This window comes from Ovis aries, chromosome 11 (genome assembly GCF_016772045.2).
Source record: "Ovis aries strain OAR_USU_Benz2616 breed Rambouillet chromosome 11, ARS-UI_Ramb_v3.0, whole genome shotgun sequence".
Classification (NCBI taxonomy): Eukaryota; Metazoa; Chordata; class Mammalia; order Artiodactyla; family Bovidae; genus Ovis; species Ovis aries.
The window spans coordinates 22,002,926-22,025,427 of NC_056064.1; the positions used below are offsets into that span (position 1 = coordinate 22,002,926).

A 22,502-nucleotide genomic window follows, 5' to 3' on the forward strand; every position below is an offset into this window, starting at 1 on the left:
ACATTGGACATACCCTGGCTCTGGAATCCAGAGCAGAACTAGGGAGGTCATTTAAAGCATCAAAGCCTTAACTTTCACTTGTAAGTAATTTTACATCTATCAATCGCATAAAGAACTTGGGTCGATAGACACACTGTCTCTAATACACCTAAATCAGACTCAAGTCTCTAAATGGCATTCTCCAGCATTTATTTCTAAGCTGGCGATGCTGAAGAAGGTGAGGAGAGGAGGGAACTAATTATGGTGCCCAAGTTTCACCCATTAATCAGCTGTCTGCTGGCTTATGCTGATAAAAAACCAGTGCCTGTGAGCCACTCAACTGTGGAAACCTCGAAAGAGCTCGGCGCTGTGATTTGTGTAGCTTTCAACCGGCATCCGCATCGGATACCTGTCGGTGATCACGTCGCTGCAGGAGGGGATGACGACGATCCCAGACCCGGTGGCCAACACAGCCTGCACTGAAGAAACCAGCCTAACGTGCGGCAGAAAGAGAAACGGGGTGGGGTGGGGTGGTGGAGAGCGCCCTCAATCCAGTCCCACGGACAGCATGAAGCCAGAACCCTGCAACCTGACTTTCCCAGGCTGCCGGGGCAGGAGCCGCCACCCGCTCCCGACCCTAAAGCCACTGGTAGACGTCGGAGGTCGGAGATGTTCCTCCTGGTCCTCATCAGCGCGGGCAGCCGACCCCGCTTCTCGCCACCCCCACCCTCCCGGCAACCGCCTCCAGCCACCTCCGTCTTTCTCCCTCTCTCCGGGGCAGGACGCACAGGGTCCTCGGAGCGCTCCGGCCGGCCCCGCGGAGGGGCGAGGACCCGGGAGGCAGCCCCCTCTCTTCCTGTCGCCCCCCTTTTCCGCCCTGGGCTCGGCGCGGGGCGGGCGCGGCCGGGGCGGGTAGCCGGGCGACGGCGCGGGCTCGCCCCGTACCTGGTGCTGATCATCACGCAGTCGTGGTGGGTCCAGGCGGGCCGCGCGCGCCGCAGCCCCCAGGTGCAGACCCCGAAGAGCCCCGGGAAGAAGAGCGAGCCCCAGGCCAGCGGCAGCAGCATGGGTGCTCGGGCTCGGCCGCCTCGCTCGGCGCCCTCGGCGTGGCTCGGTCGGCTCCGCGTGCGCGGCTCGGGGACTGGCGCGGCCCGCCCGCCCCTACTTCTACCCTCCGCCCTCCGCCCTCCGCTCCCGTCCCGGCCCGCCGCGACTCTGGCCGCCGCCGGGCGATGGCCCGGAGCTCGCGGCGCCACTCCCCGCGTGACCAGGCCGCGGACCGCGATAGGCGCGGGCCGGCCGGGCGGGGCGGGGTCTCGCCGCCGCCGCCCCTGGGCCGGAGGCTGCCCCGGATTCCCCGGCCGGCGAGTGGGCGGCGGCGGGAGCTACTGCCCGCCGGGCCCTGAGCGCGCCGATGCTGCGTCCCCGACCCGCGGCGCGCCGTGGGCCGCCGCCCGCCGAGGCCGTGGGGGCAGCGCCGAGGCTCTCGCGGCTTCTGTTCCGTCACTGCGGACGCCTCCCCCTCCCGCGGGGACCCGCGCGGCCAGCCAACCGCCTCGCACCTGCCCTCCCCAGCCCCGGGCCAGGCGGCGGGTGGGGGAGGCCCGAGAGAGCCAGGTAGGGAAAGGCGCCGGGCCGGGTCCCCTAGAGCCGCGGGGCGGGGGCGAGCCGCGGGCAGGGGCGTGGCCCGGCGCGAACCGGCGGTGGGCGTCTCAGGCGGAGGGAGGCGAGGGCGGCTGGGCTGGTGGCGTCCGCCTGCGCGGCTCGTCTATGAAGCACTCTAGCGTCCAAGTGGGATTCTTAAGGAAATGGTGTCTCTGCCGGCCAAAGATGGCTTTTCTAGGTCCTGCCAACTGCTCAACTTTCTCCAGGGGCATCGCTCCGAGAAACATGAAATCCTGATCGAAACACTGAATCCTGAATCCAGCAGTTCCTCTCTCAAACTACACAGGACGGTGGGGTCTCATGGCCGCAGACTTGCTGTGGTATTGCGGTACTGTCTCTTGGCTTTGGGGCAAGATACCATCCCGTCCTGGTGACTGTTGTTATTGTTGTTATTGATAACGTCATCCTTATTTCAGAGTTCTTGGGTCAGATGCTCTGGAATTGAGTGGAGTGAATCAAGCTGTTTTCACTCAGCACCAAACACAGAGGCCGATACATTAACTTGAGTACTACCGGCTTCTCTTCTCTTGGGATTTGCCAGAGTTTTACTTTGGGCTGTATCTTCCAGCTTACAAAGGGAGCAAGACAATTCATTTACGAAGATGATGGCATCCGGTCCCATCACTTCATGGGAAATAGACGGGAAACAGTGTCAGACTTTATTTTGGGCTCCAGAATCACCACAAATGGTGACTGCAGCCATGAAATTAAAAGATGCTTACTCCTTGGAAGGAAAGTTATGACCAACTTAGATAGCATATTCAAAAGCAGGGACATTATTTTGCCGACTAAGGTCCATCTAGTCAAGGCTATGGTTTTTCCTGTGGTCATGTATGGATGTGAGAGTTGGACTGTGAAGAAGGCTGAGCGCCGAAGAATTGATGCTTTTGAATTGTGGCGTTGGAGAAGACTCTTGAGAGTCCCTTGGACTGCAAGGAGATCCAACCAGTCCATTCTGAAGGAGATCAACCCTGGGATTTCTTTGGAGGGAATGATGCTGAAGCTGAAACTCCAGTACTTTGGCCACCTCATGCGAAGAGTTGACTCATTGGAAAAGACTCTGATGCTGGGAGGGATTGGGGCAGTAGGAGAAAGGCGACCGAGGATGAGATGGCTGGATGGCATCACGGACTCAATGGACATGAGTCTGAGTGAACTCCGGGAGATGGTGATGAACAGGGAGGCCTGGCGTGCTGCGATTCATGGGGTTGCAGAGAGTCGGACACGACTGAGCGACTGAACTGAACTGAACTACAGCAATCGAAACATACTATAGAGATCTCTTCAAATCAGCACCATGCAAAATGCTGACCAAACCCTCTCAGAGGACTCTGGAAGAGATGGGCTCAGTCTCCTGGGCCATTATGCTCATTTGTGAAATTGAAGAGGCTGTATTACAAACCCTCCTAGGTTCTTCCTGCCCCCAAATCTTTAAGATTCTATGACTTTTATAAGCTAACAGATGATTTCTGTTAGATGCCAATTAAACTTTCTCTAACATCGAAGTTGCTGGTGTAGAGCAGATATAAACACAGCTTTCAACATCTTCCTATATGTAGTTAAACTGAGAGATTTAGCCAACAGTAAGGAGAAGGCAATGGCACCCCACTCCAGTACTCTTGCCTGGAAAATCCAATGGATGGAGGAGGCTGGTAAGCTACAGTCCCTGGGGTCGCAAAGAGTGGGACACGACTGAGCGACTTCACTTTCACTTTTCACTTTCATGCATTGGGAGGAAATGGCAACCCACTCCAGTGTTCTTGCCTGGAGAATCCCAGGACGACGGGAGTCTGGTGGGCTGCCATCTATGGGGTTGCACAGAGTCGAACACGACTGAAGTGACTTAGCAGCAGCAGCAAGGAAGCAGAAGGGCTTCCTGATGGCTCAGCAGTAAAGAGCCTGCCTGCAGTGCAAGAGACCAGGGTTTGATCCCTGGGTCAGGAAGATCCCCAGGAGGCCAACATGGCAACCCACTCCAGTACTCCTGCCTAGAGAATCCCAGGGACAGAGGAACCTGGCAGGCTGCAGTCCATAGGGTTGCACAGAGTTGAACACGACTGAAGCGATAAGCAGCAGCAGCAGCAAGAAAGCAGAAAACCCAAGAAAAGTCTAATATTTTTCTACTGAGGGCAACATCTCTGACTCCCAATTCACTGCCAACACAATTGGTAGAAATGTGAAAGATACTTCCATTTGGTAGCAAGGTATCTGGCAAATAAAAGGCTATCTGTATATTCATATTTGCAGCTGTCTGTAAACCTTCCATTCTCTCCAGAACAGCAAATCCTTCACTGCAGTTTCCTCTCCCTGCCCAGTTATCCCAGTCACCTCCAGCTCTCCCAGAGAGGGACAAGTGGTCATAAGTCCTTGCTACCATCTCTCCTTAAAGGTAACAGCAACGATGAAATACTTCTAAGTGATGGGAATCAACAAGTCATTTGTACGGCTCTTAAGGAGTCTATGAAGGGAAAACAACAGATGTTTCATGCAGAGAAAATAACCAGTAAAATCAACTTCAGAAACCATGCTTGTGAAGTCACTAAAATGTTTAGGTTGAATCACCAGAAGGGCAACAAGCATAAACATGAGCCTTGGCTTTTCAAGTGATCCAAAAACCCCTGTGGGCAAACGATAAAGTTGAGTAAAAAGTATCCAAAAATTTTTTTCAACACAAACTTCCACTTTGCCTTCAAAAGTCTTGAGCTAAATGGTTCTTCCTGCAAGAAGGAATCTGTCTTCCAGGCAGGTTTCTAAGTTCATTTTCTGAACTGCCTTTGCATTTGTGTAGTAAGCATGTTGGTTTTTATTTATACACTCTTTCTTCAAAATAGGACCATGTCGGGAATTTCCTGTCTGTCCAGTGGTTAGGACTCTGTGCTTGTTTGGGGAACTACGATCCCGCAAGCTGCGTGATATGACAAAAAAAAACCACAACAAAAAAACAGGATCTTTTTGTTTTGTTCCCTAAATTACACCTGGCACATTGCAAATGCTCGAGAAATGTGTGATACTTTTTAAAGCTAATGCTTATTAAGTACTCATAATATGCCAGGTACTGGATCCAACATTTTGCATGCATTATCTCATTGGTTCGTCATGAAAAGTCTACAACCCTCACTCAGCATGAGTGAGTGTGTGTGTGTCTGTCTGCAAAACGAGACCCAAAGCAACTGAAATATCGCTAAGGTCAGACTGCTGGTAGCAGTGCTGGGATTTAAATTCAGTGTTTTCTGCCTTCAAGGTCAATGTGCCTAATGACTATTCTGCCATCAAACTTGATAAGCAAGGAGAGAGTAGGTAATTCTTTTTCACAGTGTGGTTTTGGATTAGTAACAATTGTTCCTAATTGTTTACCCACAAATAGAAATGTACGGGATGGAGTTTAAGGGCTCTGATGCCATTATTAATACCATTTTATATTTATATATAACTATAATTTTTCAAAGCATTTTACATGTATTATCTGACTTGGTTCTCAAAATAACCAACCCAGTGAGGTAGATAAGCATATTATTTTCATTTTATAGATAAGGAAACTTAGGTACAAATGGTAAATAGAATTGCTACTCTGTGAAGTGGCAAGACTCAAATTAGGAACAGGACTCCTGATTCATGTTCCAGTGTGATTTCAACTACTTCATGCTATAGGGTTGGGAAGAAATTTAAGGAGGTTTTAATTATACTTCCTTTGTGGGTTTCAGGAGTGAGGCTTGGGTTACTGGATGTTAAGACTTATTTACCAAATCAGAATCACACCGCTTGAATGGGAATCAATAAAGCTTCCAGTTTTGGAGGGCTGTGGTGGATTTCTCAGTGGTTTCTTCTGCCACTGATCCTGCTTCTTGGTCCCCATCTCTCCCAGTACTTTAGATCCCAAGCTGGATACTGTCAGGAAGTAAGATACATGACTCTCCCCATATCTGCTCCTGGCTTCTCCAGCCTTAAACTGAAAATTCCATATTTACTTGTAAAATACTTAGAGAATACTCAAGTGAATAGATTGCTGGGAGAAATATCAATAACCTCAGATATGCAGATCACACCACCCTTATGGCAGAAACCAAAGAAAAACTAAAGAGTCTCTTGATGAAGGTGAAAGAGGAAAGTGAAAAAGCTGGCTTAAACTCAACATTCAGAAAACTAAGATCATGGCATTTGGTCCCATCACTTCATGGCAAATAGATGGGGAAACAATGGAAAAGACTGAGATTCACACATGAAACATCTTCACATTGAGCTCCTGAGCCAAAAGAGAACTTAGAGGTCTCCATCCACTCATCTACTTTAAAAATCATAACAAAGAAAATGAAAGTCTTTTGAAATAAAAAGTGTTTTATTGAGAACCACACTTCCTTTCCGCATTAGGGACAGGTGAAGCAGAGACAGAACAGGAAGGAGGATAAAAGGAGAGTGATGGGAAGAGACATGGTAAGAAAGACACAGCACAGGAAGCTCCATCGGAGGAGACTGAGATAGAAACAGTTACTGGGAATAAAAAGGCCAAGCTCCAGCCTTCCACACAGGAAAACAGACAAAGAGATACAGATCCAGAGACTGGAATTCACAAGAGGCGAACAAGAGGAAAGAACACGCAGAGAGAAATGAAATGAGGTGGACAAAGAGAAAGAAAGTGACTGCCATTAATGGAACATCTCTCCTTTAGGCTACCACCAGCAAAAGTGGCCACTTGGTCTTAGGACTCAGAGTGTGACCAGGAGGCAGTTAGTCACCTTCCTCTTTTTTCCTCCTGTACTGTTTGCTCTCAGTAAGAACACCTGGTCAATGTGGCCTTTCACGGATCCCTGTTTGTATTTCTCCTGCAGACTGAATGCTCCTGATGGGCAGGAGGGGCCCGTCTATCCACTAGGCAGCCAGGACACCCAGCACCAGGGTTAGGATTAGAGATACCTGAGTGCCGCTTCTGGTTCTGCTGCTCCAAAGCTGTGTGACTTGGAGAAACTACCTACTCTCCCCTGCGAATGGGCGTGCCTCTCTACCTGTCTTGCAGAGCAGCTGTGAGAATTAGGTAAGGTCTTTTCACAAATACATGTGAACTATATGCAACTCAGCAATCAGGAACTGTTCTTTCTCTTGGTATCCCCACAGCACAGTAACTTGCTGTTAAGCTTCTCAGTAAACATCTATTAGGTCGAAGATGCCTGGCCTAAGCCAGCTTCCAGACTGCAGCTTCCTCAGTTTCATCCTGGACTGTTTGCAAAAGCAAACTGTGAGTCTGAGAAGCACAGTCAGCATCAAGCACATGGCTTCTGCAAACAGAGGACACAGCTACACCCCACAGGGAAGTCTTTGCTTCTGTACACACTGATAATGATCCCTGTCAATAAAAACATAATTTACACAAAGAACTGATTATATAGTACTTGCCTTTGTGTATTGCCTTATATTTTCAAAGTCTTTTCACATATGCATTTCCTTTGCTTATAAATGCAAAAATTTGCTTGTTTGCAGATGGCCACACCTAGCTAAAGGTAGTCAACTTAAAAAAATATTCCAGAATGTTGATCCATTAAGGAAATTACCTCTGAAATGAGTTAGAACCAGCAAATCACTGTGAACATATTCAGCTGCCATCTTAAAACAACAGATCAACAATTTTCAGTGTCTTCATGTCTCATCAAATTCCATAAAAGGTTGATTTTGCTTACTCTATTTAACTAAACTCAGATAATTTCTTTGTCTTTTTAGTTTTTTGATCATAAAATACTTTAAAAACTAAACCATGCCTAATATGGAAAATAATAATCATAAATAATGCTATCACTGAGATATTACTCTGATTATTAACAATTTTGTAAATTCCTCCCAGTCTTCTTTATATGCTTTTGTTATATCTGAGGTCATGTTTTAATTATGAATATTAATATTTCACTTATCATAAGTATTTTCAATGTTGAATTTCACAAACCTGATTTTTAACATCAGAAATGATTTTATATTTGAATTATTATAGATTATCTTTCAAAGTGGCTTTTCACTGGTTTTAAAGAAATTCTTAACTGAAGGTGAGAGCAGGTTTGTTCGAAGATACACCTTGCACACAAACTTAGGGCTTCATCTTTTCTGGTAACTTTATCTTTAAAAATATTCCCATCCTTACTTGCATTCTCAGTTTCTGTTTTTAAAGTGGCATCATAATATCAACAGAAACCCAAGCTCCTATTTAAGTATCTAGTCTTTTTCTCTTTATAGGCTGAGCTCTATTAACTTGTAGTAAACTACAATTATGTAGGTGCTTGGTACTTAAGCAATGAACGAAGAATGAATGAATGAATTCCTATTAAGCTAAGTGTGTGGGGTCTTTGGCTGCACACAATTCTCAACCCCCAAGAGTTAATTACAGCTCAGTAAGATTGCAGGTGAAAATCTGAAATGGCTGGAAACTAAGAACAGTGCAGACAACTAAAATTCAAAAGACGCACGCACCCTATGGTCACAGCAGCACTAGTCACCATAGCCAAGACATGGAAGCAACCTAAATGCCCGTCAGCTGATGAATGGATCGAGAAGATGAGCTACATATATACAATAGAGCATTACTCAGCCATAAAAAGGAATGAAATAGGCCATTCGCAGCACAGATGGACAGAGGGATTGTCGTCCTCAGTGACGTCAGAAAGAGAAAGACAAACGCCATGTGAAATCACTTACATGTGGAACCTAAACTGTGACGCGAGTGAAATCTACAAAAGCAACCGACAGACGTGGAGAACAGACTTGTGGCTGCCAAGGGGGCGGGGGTGGGGAGGAAGGGTGCGAGTTCGGGTTAGCAGATGCAAATCATGATGCACGGAATGGGTAAACAGCAAGGCCCTACTGTATTGAACAGGGAACTATATTCAATAGCCTGGATAGATCACAATGGAGAAGAATATAAGAAGGAAGGAAAGATATATGTATAACTGAATCACTTTGCTGTATAACAGAGATTAACACACTCTAAATTGACTGTGCTAATTTAAAAAAAAGAACAATGCAACGAAAACTGATTAGTTACAGAGACTTAGAAGTCTAATTTGGGGAGAATCTTCATTATATATAGCAAAAAGAACTTCAGCCCCAAAGCATCCCAGCACATGCTTATGTGGCAGCTGAGTGTCACCAGTTGTCTGTGGCTGACCTCATGAACTATGAATGGTCAGTCTAAAGACTGCATGAACTGTTCTGATGAGAGCCAGGCTGATAATACGTTTGCCCTGCAGGCAGAGCAAATTCCCACATTGCCAGGTAACCTGATGGAGCTGCCTAGTGGAGGTCTGAGAAGGATTTGGAAGGTTTCCATATTGTTAGTGTGGGAGGGCAGGGAGCACTTGCCAGCCAAGACTCTGTCACTTTCCTTCTTTTATTATAAATCCGTTGTTTCCTTATTGCAGTATCTGTGCCCTGAGTGGTTTGTTCAGCATGTTTTCTCCTGTTTGGATTGTTAATACCATGTCCACTCTGTCTGCTGCTGTTTAATTAACATCTTCTCTGGGCAGAACAGTAGCTCACATATAAACCTTCAAAAAGATTTTAACACTGGAAAGGAAGAGAAATAACTATTGCTATTTTTAAACAATTTGGTAATTTATCAAGAAAACTAAGAAAATCAACTGAAATATAGAGTAAAGCAGTTGAGGTAAGGTGGCTACAAGATCAACACACAGAAATAAGTGGCATTTCTATAAGTCAACAAATAACAATTAGAAATGGTAATAGAAAAAGAGGACTATTCACAATAGTTTTCTAAGTTTATAAAATGACTAGTTTTAGGCCTATCAAGAAATATGAGACCTATATGAAGAAAGTCACAGATTTTACTGAAAGACATAAAAGCCTAAATAAATGGAGAATATGGCTGAAAAACTAAATATTGTAAACATATGAACTTTCCCAAATTGATCTCTAAATTCAGTACAGTTCTAATTGAAATTCCAACATGTTTTGAATGGACTCCATAAACTCTTTCTAAAGCTTACGTGAATGAGAGAACATGTTCAAGAATAACCAAGAAATATGTGAATAAAGAACACCCCTGTGGAGTGGAGGAGGAATTTACAATATATCGAAACATCCTAGACCTTATTATCACTGAAACAGTATAGGAGAAAGAGGTCAATGAAACAGAAGTCCTGAACCAGACCCACTACATTTAACCTGTGCAAGTGTATCCCACGTGTATGCAAAGAAAGGACTATGTAAGAAAACCACAGAAACTACTGGCCTGCCTTGGGAAAAAGTAAAATTAGTTGAATAGTGTCACCCTGGATTCACAATCACCTTAAAATGTGACATCATTTGAAAATGGGGTTTTTGCAGATTTAATAACCATGGTGAGGATTGAGGTGAGACTGTACTGGGTCATGAGGGCCCTAAATCCAATGAGCATATCCTTACAAGAGACAGGAAAGGACACAGGGAAGAAGGCCAAGTGAAGATGCAGTGAGGGATTGGAAGGATGAGTCCATGAGCCAAGGGAAGCCAAGGACTGCTGGCAGCCACCAGAAGCCAGGGCAGAGGCATGAAAGGGAGGGTTTCTCCTTCAGAGCCTCCAAAGGAATCAGTCCTGCAGACACCTTGATCTCAGACTCCTGGCCTCCAGAAATGTGCAAAATAAATTTCTGTTGTCATAATGCACCCAGCCTGTGCTAATTTGCTATGGCAACCCTGGAAACGAATACAATGCCCTGCCACACACCAAACACAAACATAAATTCCAGAGATATTAAAGGTTACACATGAAAAGCAACACTACAGATGTATTAGAAGAAAATTTGAAAATATTTTTATAATTCACTGGCTAAAGAATGTTTTCCCAAAGGTCTAAGTCCCAGATGATACATAGAAAATGACTGATAGATTTGTGTGCATTTTTAGAAAGCAAAAACTGTACATCAAAAGTCACTCTTAACAAGTAAAAAGACAACGTAAACTGAAGAACATGTTTGTGGCTCACAGTAGAGAGGGCTTCCTTGTGGCTCAGCTGGTAAAGATCCACCTGCAATGCAGGAGACCTGGGTTCAGTCCCTAGGTTGGGAAGATCCTGGAGAAGGGAAAGGCTACCCACTGCAGTATTCTGGCCTGGAGAATTCCATGGACTGTTTAGTGGGATCACAAAGAGTTGAACATGACTGAGTAACTTTCACATAGTAGAGTTAATATTCAGAGTAGTCAAAGAAAACCTACAAATTATGAAGAAACACAAATGACCCCAAAGAATCAAAGAATATAAAATGGAAATAACAGAAGAGATGGAGAAACAGTGGAAACAGTGGCAGACTTTATTTTTGGCTCCAAAATCACTGCAGATGTTGACTGCAGCCATGAAATACAAAGACGCTTACTCCTTGGAAGAAAAGTTATGACCAACCTAGACAGCATATTAAAAGCAGAGACATTACTTTGCCAACAAAGGTCCATCTAGTCAAGGCTATGGTGTTTCCAGTGGTCATGTATGGATGTGAGAGTTGAACTATAAAGGAAGCTGAGCGCCAAAGAATTGATGCTTTTGAACTGTGGTGTTGGAGAAGACTCTTGAGAGTCCCTTGGACTGTAAGGAGATCCAGCCAGTCCATCCTAAAGGAAATCAGTCCTAAATATTCATTAGAAGGACTGATGTTGAAGCTGAAACTCCAATACTTTGACCACCTGATGCGAAGAGCTGACTCACTGGAAAAGATCCTGATGCTGGGAAAGATTGAAGGTGAGAGGAGAAGGGGATGACAGAGGATGAGATGATTGGATGGCATCACTGACTCAATGGACATGAGTTTGAGTAAACTCCGGGAGTTGGTGATGGACAGGAAGCCTGGCGTGCTGCAGTCCATGGGGTTGCAAAGAGTCGGACACGACTGAGCGACTGAACTGAAAAGAAGAAATACAAAAGGTCAACAGAAGTTTTATAAGTAAATATTTACAAGATATAATATCCAGTGTTCATAAAGATATGTGGATTATAGGCACTTTTTCAGTGCTGATAGAAGTATAAATACATATTGCAAGGATACAGTGTTGTTTGTAATAGCACACACAAAAAAATTCTATGTTAGTCGCTTAGTCATGCCCGACTCTTTGCAACCCCATGGACTGCAGCCCCCAGGCTCCATCTGTCCATGAGATTTTCCAGGCAAGGATACTGGAGTGGGTTGCCATTTCCTTCTCCAGAGTATCTTCCCACCCCAGGGATCAAACCTGGTCTTCTGCACTGCAGATTCTTTACCAACTGAGCCGCAAGGAAGATTTAGGAATGATCTAAATATACAGAGGAGCCTGGCAGGCTACAGTCCATGGGGTTGCAAAGAGTTGGACATGACTTGTGACTAGACCACCAAATATCCAGTAGAGGAGCACAGATCTTTCTCAGCTTCTGGTGGTGGTAGGTCCTGATAAACTCATCGTGGTTGAAAATATCATGAGTTGAAAATCACCTGAATTAAAAATGTTCAGGGACTTCCCTGGTGTTTCAAGTGGTTAAGAATCCACTTTGCAATGCAAGGAATGAGGGTCTGGGAACTAAGATTCCACATGCTGTGGAGCAACTCAGCTCCTGCACTGCAATTACTGAGCCCTTGAGCCACACTTAGACTGGCGCCACAGCGAAAGATCGAAGATCCCACATGCTTCAACCCAATGCAGCCAAATAAATAAATAAAAAATAAAACTTTAAAACACACACACAAAAGACTAGAAAGGGAAACAAGTTTGTTTTTAAGTGCTCAGAACACATTAGCTGACACTTGGACAAAATTATCTAATGTGAAGCTTATTTGATAATAAAATGTCAAATATCTAATGCAATTTATTGAAAAGTGGACTGAAAGTGGAAAACAGAATGGTTGTGAGTATACTGTTTACCTCCTGACTGCCTGGCTGATGGGGAGCTGCAGCTCACTGCCTCTGCCCAGCATTGCAAGAGGATGTATCACCCAGAACGCCACCAGCCTGGGGAAAGATCAGGATTTGAAGTAGGGTTTCTGCTGGGTGCATATTGCTTTCACACTGTCCTAAAATTGAAAAATCATAAATTGAACCATCATAAGTCACTTAGGATACCGTCTGACATAAAATATTCTTTGGTATGTTAAAGCGTCTGCCTCCAATTCGGAGACCTGGGTTCAATCCTGGGTTGGGAAGATCCTTGGAGAAGGAAATGGCAACCCACTCCAGTATTCTTGCCTGGAGAATCCCATGGATGGAGGAGCCTGGTAGGCTACAGTCCAGGGTCGCAAAGAGTTGGACACGACTGAGCGACTTCACCTCACCTCATGATCAAACTATGGAATACTATATGGCCTCTAAAAGCAGAGAAAGACCAAAATATAGAGAAAGATCTCCAGAGCATAACTGGAAATTTATGTATAAAATGGGGCTTTCCAGATGGCTCAGTGGCAAAGAATCCTCCTGTCAGGAGATGCTGGTTCTATCCCTGGGTTGGGAAGATCCCCTGGAGAAGGGCATGGCAACCCACTCCAGTATTCTTGCCTGGGAAATCCCATAGACAGAGGAGCCTGGTGGGCTACAGTCCATGGGGTCTCAAAGAGTCAAAAACTAAGCAACTGAGCATGCACGAACATGCATAAAATGCTATGTAAATTACTGCACTGCATTAGTCCCTAATACCACTCACTTTAGTGTAGTGGATTAGATATGCCCATAAAAATGCTATTTAAGTACTGTGGGCTAGCTGATTGCACCACTGGAGGGCTTCCCCATCAAATGCTGAACTCCAGACCCAAGAGGTAAATGTCCTTAGATTGGGGCACTGAGGGCAAGGAAAAGAGAAACCGATGACAAGCAAAGTGAAGATTTTCACAGGCATTTGAAAATATGTGACTGACACTAAGGAGAGAAACCCAAGTGTGGACAGAAGAGATTTGGAGACTAGAGATGGCTGTTGAGAGTGACCTCTCAAAGCAATGTATCTCCATAGGGACTGGGTTGGAGGAAGCTATCCGAGTCTTGACAGTATTACATTTTGAACATAAAACGTTTGACTTGCTTTCTGATGTAGATCTAAAATGCTTAGCCAGGCCAAATATTTTTGGCTAGTGGAAAATGGATAAAAACTACGTATCAGTGGTTATAAATTGGAGGGATAAGGATCACACCTTTTATTGGAACACTGTGTGTGGCAGGGTTGTTCACAAGAGGGTTATGTTTAGGGACTTCCTGGTGGTCCAGTGGCTAAGATTCTGTGCTCCCAGTGCAGGGGCCTGGGTTCGGTCCCTGGTGAGGGAACTAGATCCACATGCCACAACAAAGATCGAAGATCCCTTGTGCCTCAGCTAAGACCCAGTGCAGCCAAATCAATAAATATCTTTTAAAAGATTGTTATGTTTAGCAGAAAGAAGATGGGGTTTAAAAAGAGCTTAAGAAGTATTCCAGGATCACTTTCCCTTAGAACTGCCTGCAAAATGTTGTACAAATGTATCTTTTCTGGGGAAAGGATTTATGGTATGGAGGTCTTCACTTCCTCCAGGGGATCCAGATTCAAAAAAGATTAAGAACTAGTGGTGGTGGACCAGGAGAAGAGGAGCTGCTAAAGACACAGCTCGGGAAGGCACCAGAACACAGCAGGAAGACAACAGGAAAAGAGGGCAGGAAGTGAGAAACTCGAGGGTGTAAGACACATTAATTAATGGCAGCTACATTATAATAGTTGTACTAGTTAATGTCAGTTTTATAGAACCAGTGTTTATATTTGTTGTAATGTGTAAGACTTGCACCAGAGGGCTTGTCATTTTCACCTGTGTAATTATCACTTTGTTGAGTGAAGGAATTACTATGAACTCAATGTAGCCAATGGGGAAGGGTCTTAATTTAAAAGTCTACGGCAGCTGGTATATAGATGTGACTGAATGCCTGAGCTACCAGCGTGGGAACAGGGGAACTACTGAAGCTAGGTGAAGATTATAATCGCTTTAGCAAGAATGGACATGCACGGAGAACCTGAGTACCAATCAAAACAAAACTGGGTGTCCAGGATATGAGAACAGTCAGAACACTCCTATTTTTATACCCAAATTTCTACATATATGTACACTTCCATATTTTACTTAAGAGGTTACAATCTGTTTTCCCAGGCTTCCTCCTTCTATTAAAGGTATTTTTATAGCTCTCTTTGCTTATCATAAACCGTAGACTGTTGTTACTTATCTTTTTTCTTTTTTAAATTTTGACTGAACTGGCTCTTCCTTGCCAAGGCAGCAGATGCGGGTTCAATCCCTAGTTTGGGAACTAGGAGCCCATATGCCACAAGCGCAGTGAGCCTAAGTGCACGTCTATCCAGCTAAGCCCACTGGAATGTCAGTCAAGAACACCAGTGTCCAGGATGCTCAGAAAATTCTGGAATGAAGGACAGCAAAATAAATCTGTCCTCATGAAAAGTCATGCACTTAAACCAATGCATGAAGAAGCACCAAAAGACATTCTGAACAAGATTTAATATAGGGATTAAACTATATGCCTCTACTTACAAGTCGGCTTGGAAGCTTGTTACCACCCATAGTGACAAGTGTCTATGTGTGATTGTGCCTGAGGGTCCAAAGGGGGAATTATGGAAATCTACAGCAGGTATTTTTGTTTTTCTTCGCAGGGGGTATTTTTGGTTATCACAATGTGGGGTGAGAGGTTATGCTACTGGCATTTAGCGGGTAAAAAGCATGTCATTTAGACATTCTATTTTTTTTTTAAGTTTCATAAAAAGCCCAGGTGTTCAGGAGGTGGTCCTTATGGAGATCCTTCTTAATAGAATAAAGACACTGTTTCTATCTTAGAAAATAACACTCTGCACCATGTCTACTCAATTTATTATAGCATAGCTCCTTCAAAATAATGAAACCAGTTGCAAATAGCATAGGGTGTTGAGACTCCTTTAAGAGAGTTAGGAAAAACCAGTCAATTGACAGAGGCACATGAAATTCAGAGATCTCACTGGATCTCATGAACAAAGGCTGTTTTAAAATGACTTATTTCCAGCCTATATATTTAACACATTTTGGGCACAAAGAGAAACATTGTGAAAGGAGGGTTACTTTTTTCTATTTTATTCTGATGCCATCCTCAGCGATGCACCCCAACACTGCCCTACAGACCGTTTTGTAGTACTTCTCTTCTACTTTGTCCTTTTCCCATTGCTGATTAAAGGAAAGGGTCTCCTAGGTTGGTTTTGTGCCTTTTTTTTTTAAGTATTAGAGGTTGAATTTATTCCTCATTTAGTGAACTTTCAAGGTAGAGAAGATGTTTCTATGATAACTTTGTCATCAGCTATATACCCTATTCCATTACAAAAATTGTTTTTAAAAAGCCCAACTCATTTGTGAAAACCCACACATTCCTTATTTTCATACCCCAGTTTTTCATATCTGTACACTCCATATTATTTAAGAGTTTATAATCTGTCTTTCCAGGCTTCCTCCTTCTATTAAAGATATTTCTCTCATTTGCTTATCATAAACAGTCTAGCCTGTTACTACTTTTTAAAAATTTTGGCTGCCCTGGGTCTTCCTTGCCAAGGGTACAGAACACAGGTTCGATCCCTAGTTGGGAAATTAAGAGTCCACATGCCGCAGGGCAACTAAGCCCATTGAGTGGCAGCTACTGAGCCTGTTTGCAGTCGGTTCAGCCTGTGCTGCTACTGAACCTGTGCTCCACAGCAAGAGAACTAGAGAAAGCGGACGTCCCCTGCATTGGAAGGTGGATTCTTAACCACAGTGGACTACCAAGGAATGCATTTTTCTTCACCTAATGTCCATTTATCTCTCTGCTCTTTGTTTTCCTCGACTTTTGTACTGTGCAACTGTCTTAAAACCCAAACTTATATTCATTATCAGTATCTTATCTGCAAAGAGGAAGAAGGAAGGTAATGAGGTTGGGAGCTTCAGCATAAGGAAGGGCTTGGGTCGCGGGGGAATGCAATTGAGGGATGACAATGGAATTGTAAAAAGACAATCAGTGGCAATTGGACAGCCTGACTTAGTATTGGGATGGTCACCCTGGCTCCCTGACTCTCCCCAACAATATGGGCTGCCCTGAAGTAAAGAAAACAAAAATAATGGGGGCCAGGGCTGACGACAGGCCTGGTGGAACTGGTCCTGTCACTCTTCTGCTTAGAATCCTTCAAAGGCTTTCCATTCCTCAAATGACCATCTCGAGTCTCCACCATCTGGCATTGCCCATTTCTTTGGCCTCTTCTTGTTCCATTCTCCTCATGGCTTTCAAAGTCCCATACCCTGGCCAAGCTCTTCATCCTTGTGGCTTTTGCATATACTGTTCCTTTTATCTGTCACCTCCTATTCACAGCTCCACCCTTTGCTTCAGCTTAAAAATCTCTTCTTCAGAGAAGCCTCTCCTGATCTTCAGATCCAATCAGAGTGCTCCATCGCCTTTCACCATATGCTTTACTTGTCTTGCATGTAACTATTACAATTCTTGATTGTGATACTTGGAAACAGTTCCATGGAGGCAGGTACTTGGCTTATTTTGTTGATTGCTAAATTCCCAGCATCTGGCCTAGTGCCTATTGCCAGCAGGAACATTCATTCACTCTTTCAATAAATTCACTGAATGAATGGCAGGAACAATAATGGGACCTGGGGCACGTTTTTTGTTAGTTTTTAACTACATCCCCATTTTCTCTTTTGTGAATTGCAGATAGTAACTACCAACCTCTGAACTGCCATGTAGATTAAAAGATGATGTATTATATATACATGGTATGGGCCTCCCAGGTGACTCAGTGTTAAAGAATCCCTCTGCCAAGCAGGAGACATGGGTTTGATCCTGTGGTGGGAAGACCCCTGGAGAAGGAAATGGCAACCCACTTCAGTACTCTTGCCTGGGAAATCCCATGGACAGAAGAGCCTGGTGGGCTACAGTCGATGGAGTCTCAAAAGGCCAGGCATGACTTAGCGATTACATAGCAGTAGCACACTTATCATGGTGCCTGGCAAATAGCAAGGACTAGGAAATGTGAGTTATTAAAATCATCATTAAAAATAAGCTCTATGAGCAACCAGAACTCTCATCCATTGCTGGCAGGAATGCAAAAATGATAACAGCCCACTTAGGAAAATAGCTGGCCAGTTTCTTATAATATAGTTAAATACAGGCTTACTAGGCATCCCAGCAAGACCGCTTCTAGGTTATTTACCCAAGTGAAGTGAAAACTTACATTCACGCAAAATCCTGCTTTATTCATAATCGCCCCAAACTAAGAACAACCCCAGTGTCTTTCAACCAGGGAATAAAGAAACTGTGATATATCAGAGACTGGATTACCACTCAGCAAGAAGAAATAAACTATTGACACATGCAATAATGTGGATGAAATGCAAATGCATCATGTTACATGAAAGAAACCAGCTCAAAAGGTGACATATTGTATGATTCCATTTATATGACGTTCTGCAAAAGTTAAACTATAGGGACAGAAATCTGGCCAGTGCTTGCCAGGGGAGTAGGTGAGGCATGAGAGAATGTGGGGTGGGGTGGGGTGGTGATGATGGAACTATCTTAGGATTTGATTATGATGGTGGGTACATGATGATATGCATTTATGAAAATTCATGGCATTCTAAACTAAATGGATGGACTTAATATATATTTCTTACTGTATATAAAAATGAAAAACATCCAAGAGAGATAGATATAATTATCATTTTCTTTTAAAAATATACTTCTGATTATAAAAGTGTTACAGGTTCATAGACAATTTGGGAAAATCTGCAAAGAATATGTTGAATCGCCTGCAGAAAAGGAGAATTTCTTATCATTTTTATAGACACAAAATACACAAACTGGGATCATGCTGTGTATTTTTGCTTTCTGATGAGTGTTTTCCCATGTCATTAAATAAATTTCAAAACCATGATTTTGAGTCAATAACATTCTAGTAAATAATTGATTTATATGTTTAACTCTTCCTTTACTACAATCTTGATTATTTAAAAAAGCTCATTGGGACCAGGGATGCTGCCATCTCAGTTTCACAATGTTTAACAGGTAAAACAACTCTTCCTTTGGCTGCAATGATCTCATTGTAGCTGGAGGAAAAGTGGCTCCACAGGGTGACTTTGCTTTTCCTCTGCGGTGCAGAGGGCTGGACACCCTCTTACTAACCTGTATTACTAGCTTAAATTTGCATAGTGCTTTTAATATTTCTCTCTCCCACCTCCTTGCCGGGTAAGCCGGGTCGATGGAGTAATTTGTTCAAGATTATATAGCTCATCATTCGTGGACTGTGACTTTGACTCTAGCTATTCAAGAGTCCCAGAAAGTCAACATTTCCCCAGGGTGGGTCACTGCCTAATCTGACTCTCCCTCCCGTCCCCCACAAGAAGGAAGCTGCAGACACGCCCTGAAAACAGCCCAGAGGCTCGGCACACGGGGAACTAATATCAAGTGGACGCTGTTCCATCCTACAAATTGTCCTTGGCAACATCGCCACTTACCAGCTGGGGTCATTTCTCCCCGATGGCTGGGGAGACACCTAGTGCCACTGAGCAAGGGGCTCCTGAGAGCAGATGGATCGCCCGCCTCGAGGCCTGTGAGGGTTGCTGTTATTTGATCGCGACGCAGTCGGGGCGCATCCTCACTAGGGGAGGAGGGGGTTGTCCTGCCGGGCCTTCCCCAGCGCCAGGGCCCGAGTAGGGGGGCGCCTTCTGAGAGGTGAAGCGGGTCCCCATCATCTTAAGGAGAGGTATGGGCCGCCGAACTACAGGGCTGCTCAGGGGTACTCTCGGGAGGTGGTAGGAATGCCTAGTTCAGGCGACCAGAGGTAAGTCCTCCGCTATCCCAGAGTGCCTCGGATTCCGGAAGTGCTCGGCTTCCCGGAAGTGCCCGATTGGCTGACAGAGCCCAGGCTCGCCGGACAGCTGCAGCTGGAGCGTTTCTGGTCTCCGGCGTGAGTGGCCGCAGGAGGTGTGGTTCCAGGTCCGGGTGGGCGTCGGGAGGGAGCTGGCGGCAGGATGATGGAGGAGGAGGAACTGGAGTTCGTAGAAGAGCTGGAAGCCGTGCTGCAGCTCACGCCCGACGTGCAGCTCGCCATCGAGCAGGTGAGCGTTCCGCCCCCCCGAGGGGAGGAGAGTGCGGAGACTGGGGCAACTCTGGGGGTGGGACGGCGAGGAAGCTGTCTTCGGACGGAGACGTGGGAGCTAGGCGCCAAGGGCAAGGAAAGGTTTTTAGGGGAGGTGGTGGTGGGAATGAGTTTCTCAATGTAGAAAAGGAAGAGAGGTCTTCCTCGGCCTTGATTGACTTTGGAGGGTGGGGCGTGCTGGTGGGTTTGGGCAAAGGAGCTGTGCCTCCTGAAACGATGTACCTAGAAGGGATCTCGTGGGTAGCAACCTCCGGTAGGGGTTGTGGGGCTGTTCTTTCATCAGGTTGGTGTCCCAGTGTTCTTGGATTCTCCGTCTAGCCCCATGTGACTGACTCAGGAGGTGGGTAACCTCTGCTTTTGAAGCATATCGCAAAGCAGAGGGAAACGGCTGAAAAAGAGAGAGAGAGACCTCCTTTACTATTCTTAAATGGTTGAGAATTTCTGCTGGTGATTAGGTTAAAGAATATTCCCAGGCAACTAAGCTAAGCCTCTGCTCCAAAACTACTGAACCCATGCGCTGCAGCTACTGAAACCCAGTACCTGGAGCCCATGTCCTACAAAAAGAGAAGCCACTGCAATGGGAAGCCCTCACACTGCCACGAAGAATAGCCCCCGCTCACCACAACTGGAGAAAGCCCAATGCATAGCAACAACGACCAAAAATAAATCTTCAAAAAAAAAAAAAGGCAGTTTAGACCCTTCTGCAGGTTATTGCTCCTGATAAAGGGGGAAAAATCTCTCTTAAAGGAGTTGGTATAGCAGACTTAAGAAAAGGAGGGGTGTGCCATACTTAATGATCACGGAAGTTTTTCAAAGTAAAACATTACTACTTCTGTTACTAATAGTTAATACTTATTGAGCATTAATACATACTATGTGTGGTAATTTGTGTTGTCCCACTTACCTCTTGGATATGTGTTTTTCTTGGAGTGGTTGGATTACTCACACAAAGCACATTTGACACATCCTGGGAATGCCAGGGCAAAGGTTTGCGTGTTCAAGCCACACTGCTCCCCACCCACCTCCATCAGCCAGAAAGAGAAATACATTTCATTTGCTTTGAACCTACTGGCCTCCAATAGAAGAAATGAATAATGCAGCCAGTTGTTTGATGAGGGTTTTAGGCCCCCCACCCCCTTTCTTCAGTTCAGTCTCTCAGTGGTGTTTGAGACTCTCTTCGACCCATGAATCACAGCCTGCCAGGCCTCCCTGTCCATCACCAACTCCCAGAGTTCACTCAAACTCATGTCCATCGAGTCGGTGATGCCATCCAGCCATCTCATCCTCTGTCGTCCCTTCTCCTCCTGCCCCCAATCCCTCCCAGCATCAGGGTCTTTTCCAATGAGTCAACTCTTCACATGAGGTGGCCAAAGAATTGGAGTTTCAGCTTCAGCATCAGTCCTTCCAATGAACATCCAGGACTGATCTCCTTTAGAATGGACTGGTTGGATCTCCTTGCAGTCCAAGGGACTCTCAAGAGTCTTCCAACACCATCAAAAGCATCAATTCTTTGGCGCTGAGCTTTCTTCACAGTCCAACTCTCACATCCATCCATACATGACCACAGGAAAAACCATAGCTTTGACTAGGCGGACCTTTGTTGGCAAAGTAATACCTCTGCTTTTCAATATGCTACTAGCATAGATTTGTCCAATAAGCAGACATTAAAAAAATTCACTTCCCAGAATAACTGTCTTAAGCTGGTGAAATCCAGTGCATAGGGGATTACTTGACTGTTTTTATAATTCACCGTGTTACATGTTCTTCAGACAGTAAAGCGTCTGCCTACAGTGCGGGAGACCCGGGTTCAATCCCTGGGTTGGGAAGATCTCCTGGAGAAGGAAATGGCAACCCACTCCAGTATCCTTGCCTGGAAAATCCGATGGACAGAGAAGCCTGGTAGGCTACAGTCCATGGGGTCGCAAAGAATTGGACATGACTGAGCGACTTCACTAGCATAGATTTGTCCAATAAGCAGACATTAAAAAAAAATTCACTTCCCAGAATAACTGTCTTGAGCTGGTGAAATCCAGTGCCTAGGGATTACTTGACTGTTTTTATAATCCACTGTGTTACATGTTCTTCAAATTGCAGTGTTTTAAGGAGTTATCTGTATTTCTCTGAAGGCAGAGGTATTCTTTCTCCTATAAAAGAGATGGACAGTTCCTGAATGCCAGAGCTCCATTTCCTAACACTGTCTGAAGGATAAAAATCGCTTCGGTGCATAGTGAATTCTACAGTTGAGACATCGTTGAGACCTGGTGCATTAGTCCATTATCAAGATTCCCTTAATACAACCATGTCATCAACTGGCTTAATCTGCTAGTGTATAATGCTCGCATATTTTACCTTGTCCTTGGGATTTCGTGGCTGTCTGAATACTTCGTACTGTTGCACATTCTGTTAGTCTTACCAAGATGTTAAAATTACAGATGTTGGTGAAAATTATAGATACACTTTACCAGATATTTTACTGAGCATTGGTTGTTGGGCCTTGTAAAATGAAAAAGACACGGTCTTTGCTTTCAAAGAACTTAGGAACCAATAGGAAGGAAAGAATACATAAAGCAGGACAGGAAGATGATGGTGATTTTTAATTCTCTCTCTATGTAGGTATTTCCAAGCCAGGATCCTCTAGATCGAGCAGATTTCAATGCTGTGGAGTATATCAACACCCTGTTCCCAACAGAGCAAGTAAGTACTGCATTCCCTTCTTGCAATGGCTTCTAGAACATTCTGAGTATTAATGATTAGTTTGTTACACTAC

At 44.8% G+C, this 22,502-nt stretch overlaps 2 protein-coding genes and 1 long non-coding RNA gene across 3 annotated transcripts in view; 1 reads left to right on the forward strand and 2 right to left on the reverse strand.

Moving 5' to 3' along the window:
- Positions 1-143: 143 nt before the first annotated feature.
- On the reverse strand, positions 144-1,196 carry LOC121816007 (TLC domain-containing protein 3A-like). Its single transcript, XM_042255478.2, has 2 exons — positions 925-1,196; positions 144-472 (listed from the first exon to the last, which is right to left on the reverse strand). The coding sequence occupies exons 1-2, from the start codon at positions 1,044-1,046 to the stop codon at positions 316-318; spliced, it is 279 nt and encodes a 92-aa protein (XP_042111412.1). The 5' UTR covers positions 1,047-1,196; the 3' UTR covers positions 144-315.
- A 1,110-nt stretch (positions 1,197-2,306) lies between these two features.
- Positions 2,307-19,431, reverse strand: LOC121820569 (uncharacterized). Its single transcript, XR_006061119.2, has 3 exons — positions 19,092-19,431; positions 12,496-12,644; positions 2,307-11,505 (listed from the first exon to the last, which is right to left on the reverse strand). It is a non-coding gene; the product is annotated as an uncharacterized LOC121820569 (long non-coding RNA).
- Positions 19,432-19,489: 58 nt separating this feature from the next.
- VPS53 (VPS53 subunit of GARP complex) overlaps positions 19,490-22,502 on the forward strand; it is a 124,331-nt gene continuing 121,318 nt past the window's right edge. Inside the window, 2 exon segments of the mRNA XM_012185438.5 lie at positions 19,490-19,694; positions 22,349-22,429. Coding sequence (XP_012040828.2) covers positions 19,608-19,694; positions 22,349-22,429 — 168 coding nt within the window. The 5' untranslated portion in view covers positions 19,490-19,607.